The sequence below is a fragment of the Simochromis diagramma genome, unplaced genomic scaffold (genome assembly GCF_900408965.1).
Source record: "Simochromis diagramma unplaced genomic scaffold, fSimDia1.1 OVJJ01000553.1, whole genome shotgun sequence".
Lineage (NCBI taxonomy): Eukaryota > Metazoa > Chordata > Actinopteri > Cichliformes > Cichlidae > Simochromis > Simochromis diagramma.
Genome location: NW_024387095.1, coordinates 4,173,178 through 4,186,800, shown reverse-complemented (window position 1 = coordinate 4,186,800; position 13,623 = coordinate 4,173,178). Strand labels below are relative to the sequence as shown.

Genomic DNA, 13,623 nt, shown 5'->3' with positions numbered 1-13,623 from the left:
AAAGGGAAAACTGTTATACATGTTACTGGCTAACTCCATATTAATGCATTCATGCACTTACAATGAGATGTGATGAAATCTAAACACAAAAGTGTAATGTGTACCAATTTGAACAAATATTTTTGTTTGTTTGTTTGTATTTAGCTTCAAGAGATGTTTTACTGTGGGTAGAAAATGTAACCTCTGGTGCTGTACTTCAGTTTATAATCTCCACATGATCAAACATTTGATTCTGTTCAGACCTCTGGCATCAAGAAGGAATTTGAACCTAGAGAACTGATGCTCTCTGGATGTTTTTTCTTTTTTAAACTGTTTTGTGTAAACACTAGAGATGTTTATGCAGGAAAATCCCAGCAGACCTGCAGTTTTTGAAACGAACAGACCTGCCTGGTGCCAACAATCATGCTGTGTTCAAAGTCAATTCAATCACATTTCTTCCCTATTCTGAACTGTAACAAGTCATCTTGACCCTGTCTATATGTCTAAATGCATTTAGTTAGTGCCATGTGATTGGCTAAAGAGATATTTGCATTAACAAGCAACTGAACAGGTGAATCTAACAAAGTGGCTGGTGAGTGTGTCCCTCAAAAACTGTGTAGCATGTATAAGTACCACATACTGTAGGCCCTGTCAACTGTTATCCACACATCAGTATGGCCCTAAAAAAGAGTGGACTAAGTTGCACTCAGTTTGTGCTTTAAAAGAACTACATTTAAACACCTTATTGTTGGTATAGTGATTGTGAACTCAGTGAATCTGTTTACAGTCATCTCCACTAGAGGTCACCAATGAATTAGTAGAATTATAAGAATATTAAGCAGAATACCAAAGCAGTGATATACAATAATAGTTAACATTATGAATCCTGTGTGATTATGGATGGATGGATGGATGGAACTGCAGTGTTATAGCAGTCAATTAATATCATTCATAACACAAATAAAAAGAGGCAAAGCAGATCAGTTAAATCCCTTCTGCTGAAGTCTCTCTCCATTGTACTACTACTGTATTTTGTAGAGTTAAAAGACCGGTTTATTGGATAATGATATATTTGTCATATACAGTCCATGCATCCCATAATCCAAGCTGATGTAAAGATTTTATTTATTTTGTTTTTGCTTTTAATGCAAATGCAGCACATTTACTTTTTTTTTTAACAAACGTGTTCATATGTTTAAAAAAGCCAGCTCTGTAAGTCATTTTCTTTACGTAATGATCTATTTGAAATTTGACTGCTTTAGCCTATAAAACATAGCAGCCATTATTTAATATTTCATTATTTAGAACTGCAAAAATATATTTCTTTTATTTATCAATTGGGTAGCATTTATTTACCAGGGCAACTGATCTATGAATCAAGAATTTATCAAGTGTAGTTAAATCTGGTTCCCAAACTATATATTAGCATCTTCAAATGTCTTGTTTTGCCCAAACTTGATTCATTTACAGTTTACAAAAAGCAAAAAAATATACAAACAGCATTTTTTTTTAATTAAAGTGCCTTATTAATATCCTTTTTAAAATTTAGATCAATTATGTTGAATTATTCTTTATGTATTTATTTATAATTATTTATTATTTTCAATTTCTGTATTTTATTAAAAATGGGGTATATGTACATGTATTGCAAATTCTATTTGAAAAACTGAAACCAGGTGGTTTTGTTTTTCTACATCATTGACAATTATTTTTCTATTAAAATTGGTCATTCGAAAAAGCCTGGCTTCGTCAGCATGACAGCAGCCTGTTCAACTTGTCAAACGTGCATAAGGTCTGCTGTATGCTTCTTTCCATCCACCTGCCCAGGGTACACCTTGGACAAGTCACCAGTCTCTCGTAGGTCCAACACGTGAAGATAGATAGTACTCATGCTCACATTCACATCTACTGCCATTTAGAATGACCATACTGGCCAATATAAAAGTAATTCAGGAAGGCCATTTTCATATTATATTACTGGGCCAGCACTGCCTTGTAATAAGGCTCTACCATAAAGAGTGGTTCCATAACTGGTCATAGCAGTATCCAAACATTTCTCAGCACTTTATAATTGATGACACATCAATGAGACACACACGAGGATCGTAACAATGGATTTTTCTATTATGGGAATGTCATTTGCAATCTGTGACCAACGTTTTTGTTGTTGAATTTCTCGTCTTTTATTGTAAGGGTCGATAACTCCAGACAACATGTGACCGTTAAAATTATGTGTTTGAGGACAGTGCAGTCTATTGCTTTTCATTGGCCAAGGTGGAGTCGGAACTTGAGCAGGTGGCGCTCACTTACTGGAACAGTAGCTCATCAAGGATCCAATCTTTCTCTCCCTCTGTCTCTCCCCCTCCTCCCCTCCAGCACCGTTACAATAGCCCCCCCTCCTACACCGCCTGCCCGCGCGGGTGCACGAGTGGCTGCTGCGGCGCCGAATCTCTCGCAGTCGCGCCGGTCGCCAGTGGACGCTGCCCGGCTGGCGGAACATGGCGGCGGCCCCGGAAGAGGAGGTAGACCGCAGACCGATCCGGAGGGTCCGCTCCAAGAGCGACACGCCTTACATCAACGAGGCGAGGATCTCTCTGCACCTGGAGACAGGTAGGGCTGCTCGCCAGAGCCGCAGATCCTCTACGCTTCGTGTCCGGGTGTATTAGCTGCTCCCACGGGGGAGGGATAGTGTAGTGTAGTGAATCTGTTCTCACTGTGAGAGAAACTGCTTCATCGCCCAGTGACAGTTCCCACGCTGCAGCAGCATGACTTTGGGCTTTCATTGTGCAGCCTTCGCGGCACCCACAGTGCTCGGCTTTCACACTGGGTGGCCGGTAACCACACTGTGACTCATGCACCGGGAAATGGGGAGAATTCCCCACCTAAGCATGGGCGATGTACTGTATAGCAGGAGATAACAATTAGCCCTGTAGAAGGATTGATCGCCGCCTCTCCTGCCGGACTCCGCCTCGATTGTCCGCTGCGGTGAGCTGCTGTGCGAACTTGGGCTGCTCGCTTAAAATGCTATTGTTGTTCACGCTTCTGGTGAAGGGTGAAGGAATGGATAGTCCGCCGTGCTGTGCTAAGCGCGGATGCTCAAGCTCAGTTTGTCTGGAGAGAAAACGGGCGAGATAAGTTGTTTCCCTTGTTGCCATGGTCACGATGATAACGCCGCAACGAAAGCTTGATTAGCAGCATGTCGATGCGAGTATACGGGCAGATATGCGCTCCTTCTCTCGACACTTTCTGCCTTGTGCTCCCCCATGAGAGAGGCTGCTTTAATGACACATCAGTGCGGAGCTGTCCACTGCCCCTCGGTGCTGAAATGCCACCAATGCCAAATGCAAGGAATGTGCAGGTCTCCACTGATGTTAACCCACATAACATTTATAATCGGTCGTTTTTTTTAAGTATCTCTCTCTATATACATACAATGGGATATTGCATGCGGATTGCCTGTGGTCGACCCTCCCCCAGAATTTGCCGATGTGACAAATCCCAGTCACATGGTGTGCCTGGTATAGCCTGGTAGACTAGGCTCTAGATTCAACCCTATATTTTCCATTTTGGAGGAAAGAACTGTGGAAAATTACCCTCCTGCCCAGTTGTTGTTCTGCTTTGCCTGAATGATCTTATCAAACATGGAGCTCTTAGTAGGAAGCACAGCTTTCATCCAAAGGTGTACAGTAACATCTGGTTTTTGCCTGCAGCACATGTGAGAAATGTATGCGAAGAAGCCAGACTTACATAATAAATCTTAATGAGATCAGGAATTACTCAAAAACTCGCCCTGTAATGTGCCCCCTTTTAGCCTGCTTAGACCTTTATGACTCATGCTGTTCAGACCCACCTACTCATAATCTCTCACAGCTGCCCTCTCTCTGCCCTCAACCATCTTCCTCTCCATTTTGTTTCCTATTAAAAGCAGCACCTCCTCTGAGCCAGATTAACTGACTCTCCAACTTTATAAATAACACTATTTTTCTGTTTTAAATATATCCTGGAGCCTTCTATTGGGCCATGGCTTGAATGTGAAGGAGGAGGGGGGCTGCCATGTCTTGCTAACAGTGCTGCTCCTGGCTGTTAGCTGAAAACAGAGTTGGGCAGGCTGCAGCTGCATGAGACTGGCGTGGCATCATCAAGAATCCAGCGGGCACTGCCAGCTATGTCGGGAGAGCACAATTTTTCTTCACCCGTTCTGCTGGAAAATTCCATATGCTCTTCCCCCTTTTCATTGTCTCTTCCCCATTACTTTGGTTTAATCTCATTTTCTTTTCCTGTCACCACTGAAACCATCTGCCCACTTACTCATTTGATTCCCCCCAATTTTACTTCATGTTTTTGTGTTTAGGCTGCTGTGTGTTTTGCATAAATCTAACCCACTCATTTTCTTTGATGTGTGCCACCATGCACGTGTGACAAATATTCAAGCCAACTTCAGAGTACACACACACGTCTGTGTGTGTGTGTGTGTGTGTGTGTGTGTGTGTGTGTGTGTGTGTGTGTGTGTGTGTGTGTGTGTGTGTGTGTGTGTGTGTATGTTTGCTTTCACGTGCATGCCTGTCTGGTCCACATGCATGTGTGGGAGGCTGTGCTATGTGAGTACCGGGATTAGTAAACAAGAGGTTATCACAGTGGCTGCTGCCAGACAGCTTGCTGTTGTTCTCTGTAGCCTGACCCTCTTCAGCCACATCCATTAAACATCCAGGTTGAGATGCTCATCACTGCAAAAACCATTAATGAGGTCCTGTCCCTTGTAGTACCTAAGGGCATTGTTGATATGGTTTTGTTTGAATCAAAGGCGGTTTTGGGAGAGTATTTTGACCACTTTAAACCACAAAACATGTATTCTGAAGTCTTCCTGAACTTTCTACATCAGTAGCTTTAAAGTTAGAAACAAACAGTTATATGTCATATGAGTGGCATTTTCCACTGACACGGTGTGTTTAGTTTTTCTTTTGCACCACAAAAACTGCCTGACCTTTTACTGCGTGAAGCTGCTTAAATAGGCTGGTTCTCAAAAGACACCAAGACAGAAGTGGCTCGGCATCAGCACCCATGTCTATGGGAAAAGAGATGCCCTTTATCTTTACAGAACAGAGGACAATACATTATGAGAGTAAGTTAGGTATGCTATGAATAGCACAAAATGGAGAAGCTGGGTTCAAGGGGCATTGCAAAGAAGCTTTCAGAAAACAGTGATTATTGGTTTCCACTGTTTCTTGCATCTATTCATACATGCAGGTTGATGGCATTTATAGTGACTTGTTGTGAGTAATCTGATTACTCAGTTACCTCTGTTTTATACATTTAGAGAAAGCATTATCTTCCCTTATTCTGTGCATATTTTCTTAGAATATATGCATTCCATTTTGGTTCATATGTGATAATTTCATTGCACTGATGTATCACTTTAAGGGCTCACGAGTTATAATCTTCACAGCTGTTGTTCCAAACCTTTATACCATTTTTCTGCTCAAACTAAGCTGTGTTTTGTTTCGGTGCTTCCTAACCCTGATCATATTATTTGTGCCCAAGCCTAATCAAACTTCACCACAGCAGGTCATAACACATTCATATGAATATGAATTTTCTGACGCAGGTGCTTGAAAAGCATTTTTACAATCTAATGACAAACGGTGTGATTCTGCAAATACTGAAGCTGTGCTAGACTGGAAAACACTTGGAGGTAGTGACAAATCATCTGTTTAGTTGCTTTCTCGGGTAGGGTAACGAAAGCTGTATCAATCTTTGTGGACATAAGAAATCATGGAACTCCAAACCAATTTGGCAGGCAAACAGCTGTGATGAATTATCGCCTTTGGATGTTGTAATGGCTAATGTGTTGGCAAACATTTGTCTTCTTACACTAGCAACCTAAGCACCGAATGGAGCTGTGTTTGTGTCTGCCTGATGAATTTCAATCAAATATTCTCCTTTCTTCTTCTTACACATCTTAAACCGCTAATTGTTTCAATGTCTTTACCAGCTTTAAAGTCGTAATACTAGTCATTCGTAATAAATGAGGTAACCATGGACTGATCTGATCAATTTCAAATTTTAGTTTTTCTTGTGGTTTCCGTTGCCTCGGGCCAGTCGAGATTCTGTTCAGCATCACCTTTCTTCAGCAATTGAAATCCAGGTCAACTCAGTGAGAGCTTAGTATTTCTCACAAAGACCAAGACCAGAGCATTACCATACTGTCTTTCAAGCAGAGGGATGGAGTTCTAATACAGATCCGAATGAACGGCTGAGACAGAGAGGGCTTAAATGCGAGGGGGTGCAGGAGCAGGAAGGATCTGACAAGAGGACAGGCTAGGAGGATGAAGCCTTTCTATTATGGCACCATAAAGACTGGCACGGTGAGAAAGAACCAGAGTTGGCTGTTGTCCATTGAATATAGTAAGAACAGTGCACAAATAAACCACCTCCCCTCTATCTGAGTAATACCCTTTTGTTGCTCTTATTCTCTCTGCTTCTGTCTCACACACATACATAAACGCTGCTATCTGCATACATTAAAGAGGCCTTGAGAAGCAGACTGCTGAACCTACCTGGGTAGAATACAAAAGCACAGGGAGGAAGTGGAAGAGCTTTAAATGCAGAGGAGTGCTTCCACCGCCTTGCTGCCTTCCACCCAGTGCACAAAACCTTTCACTCTTCCTCTGCCGGCACGTGGTTCGGTCCATTCACCTCAGACAAGCTGGTTATTGTGCCGGGAGCGAAATCTTGAGCCAAAGAAGGCGACGGACACAGATCTAAGTTGTTACTCATGATTCGAGCCCAACATATAGAACTTTTTATTTCGAAATTGATACTCATATCTGTATTTGGTGATTTAAAAAAGTCCAGTACATGAGCCAATTTTTTTTTTTTCTTTCAGACACACAAAACAAACAGATTTCCCTCACATTTATATGTGTAGTTATTTGATTAAAAATGCAGCTGTAGCTTGGGATCCAGCAGCTTACAGGACTATAGAAAGAAAGTTAATGATTGATTGTGGAGTACACTGGCATATAAACACTTCACCTGAGCGATGCATAAAGGCAAAATAAAAGGAAAGGTTGCTGGTGCTAGCATTGATAGCATTAGCTACACTTGTTTTGCACAGTGCAAATACCTATACATTTCATCAACAACCTTTCAGCAAATGTATGATTTGATAATGGAAGTTTGGCATAAAAAGCTTTAAATGTATCTTTAGGCCCCATTCACAAAGGCCTAGAGACCAGTCAGCAACCATCTGGCAACCACTAATCATGTGAGGGGAAAAAAAAAAAACGCAGTTGGCAAGTTGTTGAAGGAGGTTGCTTGCTGTCACTAGGTGAAATTAGCTGCAAAGCGGTATATGGTTTTGCACCAAAAAGTGTCTTGTGATTATTAGATTGTCACAGTTTTCCGCACCACGGAAGGCACTGACTTGACTGCAAACACTAACTATTCTCTCAGTGGTAGGGAAACTGTGAAAAGTGTGACTCAAACAAGAAATAGAGACCATTTGTCTTTAAGGTAAAAACTCTTTCATTTGAAACGTGTTGGTTGCAGTGCTGAGGCAAGGTGTTTTCCATTATAATTACATGCAACCACAACAATCTGCTAGTGACCAAAGCAATCACAAGCAAGTGTGATTGATTTCAAATTTCAAATTGATCCAGTTTGTATAAGAAACAACTTTCAGAGTGTAAAAAAACACTGTCTGTACACCAGCTGGTTTCTGGGCCTGTGTCACTGAGACATTTAACACACATGCAAGAGTTGTGCATTCAAAGCTTAATCTTGCCCATTAGCATCTGTGGCTACAGACAGTGTTTTTTACACTCTGAAAGTTGTTTCTTATACAAATTATAGCAGTCTTATTGCTGACGGCACTCATAGCACGCTCATAAAAATAGTTGAATTTTTAGGCAGGACTCACATATGTTGCTTCAGTGAAGATGGTTATGCCTGCAGTTTGGAGGGTATCTTATGCTAGCATAATCATCATATAAACAACATTCCCAGGGCAAGCTAACAGGGCTTTAGTTAGCAGTTAGCATGAACCAAGCTAGCTGCCTTTTATTAACCTCATTAATGTACAAAAGAGTGATAACTAGCCTCAGTGCTCCACTTGCCCTTCATTTCATTGCCAGACTGGAAAGTAGAGATAGCTCGATCGATCCAACTATCAACAGTTTTGATACCAGTGCTGATATTGGTATTGTATACTAGACACTAGCATGATTGGATCAATGCTTTGATTCAGTTCAGTATGTAGCCCACTGAATTGTGTTAAATTAATTCGTTTTTTTGAAAATTAAAAAAAATGTCCTAACATGCACTATGAAAATGTTTGAACCTTGTTGGGTTGACTGTCGGGTCTATTTTATTTATAGCCTATAGCACATTTAAACAACAGAAGATGACCCAGAGTCTTTAGAGACAGGCACATTTAGATTGCACAATCTTCCAAAAAAAACCCAGTTTCAAAATACATGAAAAGGTGTTTTGTTGTGTCAACTAATTATTGTGGAAAGTAAAAAAACAGTGTTTTGGTGATCATTAAAATGAATTTGCAAATTGATGATGATTCATCTCATAAGTCATGACACACTGTTCGCCCCTACCTAAGCTGCCTTTATAAGTTGAACGTATCAGCATCAATATTGCTACTAGCAATACTGGCCCTGTATTTACTTAGTATTGGATCATGCCAAATATTTACGGTATTGCACAGCTCTGCTGGACAAGTAGCCACCACCCTAATCAGGTAATTTCTGTAATGTGATTTCATTGGCTGACGCCTGGCAGAGGTGAAAGTCATGAAGCCAGAAGTACCACTGCACACATCAGACTGAGCTCGATGTTGACCCTGAGTGTGTTCTCATTTTGCCATGTTGGATTTGTGTGTGTGTGTGTGTGTGTGTGTCTCTCCTGTTTATTGGCCTGGCATATTAGTTGGCATTGGAGAATATTTATAGGTAAATGTATCTTTCTTTTTTAATTTTCTGGGAGGAGGCAATGTTTTTTTGTTTTACTTAATTGAAAACAGCAAGGAAAAAAAATTTAAATGGGTAAAAAGCATTCACAGAGTTGTATCTCTGGTGCAACTCGCTGTGTTTCATAAAAAAGTATAGTACAAAAAAAATAAAAAAAATTCCAATAGCAGTTTAGATTGTCACGAATTTTTTTTAGTTTAAAAAAAGCTTCCTTTCTGCCCAGCTTTAGTTTATAGTATGAATTCCAGATGTAGCTTACTTTTTGATGATTGTTGTTGTGGACGATGCTTTCTGACAACCCATACATGCCTTGTCTGAACTTGTTTCATTCATCACCCACGTGTCAGTGACGGTGCCAGTGATACCCGTTGCATTGTACCAAAAGAGGAGCTGACATGAAGCAGAAGTAGCTCAAAATATCGTGTAATGTGGCTGCGTTGTGAGCTTATAAAGTAAAGCGTGTACAAAAATGTTTCTCACACTGTTTATATTCTGCAGATGAACCACGGATCACGACAGTTTGTGGGTTACTGCAACCAGTGACATTAAGTGTGGCCTGCAGATTATAATGTGGTGGATGTGGCTTTAATTATAGCCGAGTGCCTTTAGCCTGAGACAGAAATCAGTGCAGCATTTTCAGGCTTTATTTTATTTTCATTATGAAGATATTGTTTGGAAATTGAGTCATAGGGATAAACCCTTGAAGCAGCGTCATTTTACAGGATTTTAAACAACAAAATGACTGGTAGTTTGTGTGTTTCGTTGGAATAAACTGCCTTAAACCTACATTCTTCCCAGCAGCCAAAGAGGGGGTTGAAGAATACACAGGATTGTTAAGAAGTCTGTGGAAAACAGTCCTTCATCTTCCTTGTCTGTGACATCAGAAAACACTTTCATGATGATTTTATGGTCTCAGATATTAGTTTTACGTCTTACTGAATACAACATGATGTTAATTTTGTAAATTTTGCTTCCCATTAGAGGAAAAAAAAAGTCTGTCTCGCTGTGTGATCGATGAGCCGGTAGTTATATCAAAATGTCATTTTCGGGAATAAGTTAACATGTTGTCTTCAAAAGTGGTCCAAGGAAGCAACAGTGATGAACCAGCAACAGGGTGATGGGCAACCGAGGCTTACTGATGCAGGCGGGGAGTGAAGGCTGGCCTGTGTGGTCTGATTCAACAGTCGAGCTGCTGTAGCTCAGTTTAAAAAAAAAAAAAAAAAAAAAAACAACCCAACGTAATGGTTCTGACAGAAAGCAAACAGTGCATCACAGTGCATTTACTTTCTTTACTTAAATTTTGTAATATCCTCTTCCATTTCTTGTAAATGACTGTGACATGTTGTGAATTCATTACTGTGAATTCAGTAATGCCTCAGTGGTTGTCTACCCCGCCTTGTTGTACAGACTGCCTGTGGCTTTCTCTTTGATATTTTTGCCCCCCCGTGGTAGTTTTAAGTGCGGCTCTTTGTGGTTCATCCCTGGGCACTTTAAGGAAAATACACAACCAAATCGCAAAAGGAAACCAGAGCCTCAAGTAGGTGTTTTTTTTCCCCCTGCAAGTATGTTGTCTGTATGGGTGAAGGCCACCTATTAAAACAGATGAGCAGCATACAGGAAGAGAGAGGGGTGACTCATATCCCTGTGATATGCCAAGCCACACATTTACACATTTACAGTGATGTACACACACACACACACACACACACACACAAACAACAGCACACACACTCCTCTTTGGGCTCTGCTGTTCTGTCACTTTGTATTAATACACACAGTGAGTCCAGTCAAAGGGAAGAGGAAGAGAAGGGGTGTGTGTGGAGGCTTTTGAACAGTCAATGGCATCGAGAAAGAAAATGATTAAAAAAAAAGTGTAAGAAGATGGAAAATCCATTGAACTTTGTGTTGCCTTTGTACAGGCAGACTTCCTTTGTCCTTCCTCATCATATCGCATGTTATTTAGCACCGTTCCCATCGTTTGGTGCTGTGCTAATGCCAGCACATTTCTAGACAGATGGAGAAAGAAAAACCAGCAGAGACCAAATCAGTAGCTTGTGTTGTCACAAGAAAGCCTTTAACTTTTGGAGTTTCCAAATTTAAACCTTGAGTGAAGGGACAAGGTTATAAGAGATCAGATTCTACCTTGTGAGCCAAAATGACAAATTTTTCTTTGTTAAAAAAAAAAAACCGAACTAATTAAAATTAACAAAGTCACACATCTTCTCCATTCTACCCCATTCTCTTGCCTTCATCAACGTTATATGAAAGGTTGTTTGCAGTTTCTTTACATGTATATTCCATCTATTAACCAAGTGTTTTTACACTGATATACATAAAAAGGGGTGCAAGCAAAAAATCTCTTAGCTTTTAGAAGGCTGAGTCCGATGGTTACATGTGGCAGTTTCCTGCAGCCTGGAAAAAATGTTTTAAACTGTAGACTGTATATAAAGGATGGTTGTAGCCAGTTTGTGTTTGTGACGGTGTGTGTTTTTCTCTTCGATTGCATTGATGTTGGTTTTAGATCACTGCCAGGTCTTTAGAGCCAGAAGTTTCCATATTTGGGAGCAGTGCTAAGTTATCAGTTAATGTTAGAAAACTTGGTAAATGATATCACACAGGCACACATAAATATTAATTAGTGCTAAGTGACAGATGATAGATAGAAGAAGGGGCAGCCTGTATCACAAAGCAAGCCATAATATTAGTTATCATTTAAATTAGTTTAAATGCTTCAAATGGCTCAAACGATACCAACAAGGTTGAGTGGTCCAGTTCAGAGAACTGAATTAGTGCAGGTGATGACAGCTAAATATAGTTCCCTTTGTTGAACTTTAAAGATTTTCACTCCTAACTTGAAGCCTTGGCAAACTGAACTACTTATTTAGTGCTATGAAGTGAAAATCAGTTCTATAGACCAAAGCAGAAGTAATAAAATAACACAAAAATAATGTACAAATACAACAAAAAATATCAATCGAATCAAGTTATTTAAAAAAAGAAAGAAAGAAAGGTGTTCCCTGTAATTACTCCTCAGTCACACTAGAGTAAAAAATGACCAGCAGCCTCCTTGCATTTATGACAATCTGGCAGTTGCCCATTCGTAGCAGTGAATCTTTTCAAATTCTGCAGCTATTTGCAAGCAATCGCAGTGACCACCTGGATGAATTCAGATTGCAAGGTGTTTGCACAGGTCACCTGGCGGGGAGACAACCTGCCTCTAACTCACACTTAGAGTTACTTTCAGACAGATTGGTAAAGGTTTGCAAATAATTGTCGTCTCATTTATAAATGCAGCCAGATTGCTAACATGTCGCAATCATCTGATCTGCAATGATGAGAACAACTCATCTGTAGGGAACTGGTTGTCTACCAGAACCGGTTCCCAGTAGTTCAATTCCTTGGAATTGTTAGTCTGACTGCTTATCCATTCCGCTTATCAGTTCCCTTTGCACTTGCACCACAATCTGCTGATTTTAGTTTGTGTGCCGGAAGAGGAAAATAGTGGCGCAGTCTACAGTGTGGATATGGATATTACTTTTATTTCTATTACACAAAAGGACAAAAGCACTGTGGTGAAGTGTGTACTGCATCCCGAACAGAAACAACTGCAATGTGCTGCTAAGAGTACATTGGCTCTTTGCAAGCATAAGCACAAAGAGCATGCTAACGTAAAGCTAGCCAAGGACCCACAGTAATGTTAGAACAGAGTGCATGCTGACCCCGGCCCAGCAGCCAGACCCTGAACTTCAATAGGTAACAAACCTACTGAAAAGCATTCAGGCTGCAGCCTCTGTTTATATGTATTCGTGTTTCTAAAGTAGAATCACTGTGGCGATCACTTTAGAGTCTCCGTGGGCTGGTTTTCATTTTTGCTTTGTGTATATGTGTGTGTCCTCGTCATCATAACAACAGAATTTGTGTTGGTGTGTGGGGCTGTGGCCTCATGTTTATATTGTTAACTGATAATTATGAGACAATGTGTTTCAGGTCATTTTACAGAGAAACAAGACAGTAACATAATCAGCTGTGTGACAAATTACTTCTGCTTCATCTAAGCGAGTGAACAAGGAAGGCACTGCATTATTTTAAAGAAGAGTAGCAAGTAAAGTGTAATGCATTACTTTTTTTGAGCAAGGACCCCAAAACTGATCACAACAAACACGGGGAATACCTCCAACATGCACAAACATTTGACCACACAGCATGCACTTCATTTCCATGAATGTAATGTCTTTGATATGCTGCTCAGTGATGGTGGTGACTCTCAAAGCAGAGCCAATGAGAACCCAATGACAATTGATAAGAAAATCAATAATGAATCAACCTGATAAGTGATAATGGAATCAGAATCACGAATACTCTTCAAGTTCTATCCTTGCTCTTGTGGGATGTGTCTCTTTGCAATCAGGGACTCGACTCATCTGACTGACAACTGGTTACATTCATTTATAAAAGATTGCCAAGCTGTCATTTAGCAGTTAAGTTGTCATTTAGCAGCAACTACTCACTATTTCAGAAGAAGTTTCTGAAACTATCTTCATTTCTGTGTCTGTACATGGACTGGATCTATTGATCACAGACTGATAGCAACCCAATAGCAGACTGACTTCATCTTATTGCTGTTTTATGACAATATGACAATTGTTGCACAAAAGTCACTTTGAAG

At 40.4% G+C, this 13,623-nt stretch overlaps 1 protein-coding gene across 1 annotated transcript in view; it reads left to right on the top strand.

The window, feature by feature from the left end:
* The first annotated feature begins 2,425 nt into the window (after positions 1–2,425).
* The window catches only part of phactr1 (phosphatase and actin regulator 1), a 46,138-nt gene continuing 34,940 nt past the window's right edge, over positions 2,426–13,623 (top strand). Inside the window, exon 1 of the mRNA XM_040046346.1 lies at positions 2,426–2,589. Within this exon, the coding sequence (XP_039902280.1) occupies positions 2,478–2,589 (112 nt within the window). The 5' untranslated portion in view covers positions 2,426–2,477. The remainder of the gene's footprint in view (positions 2,590–13,623) is intronic.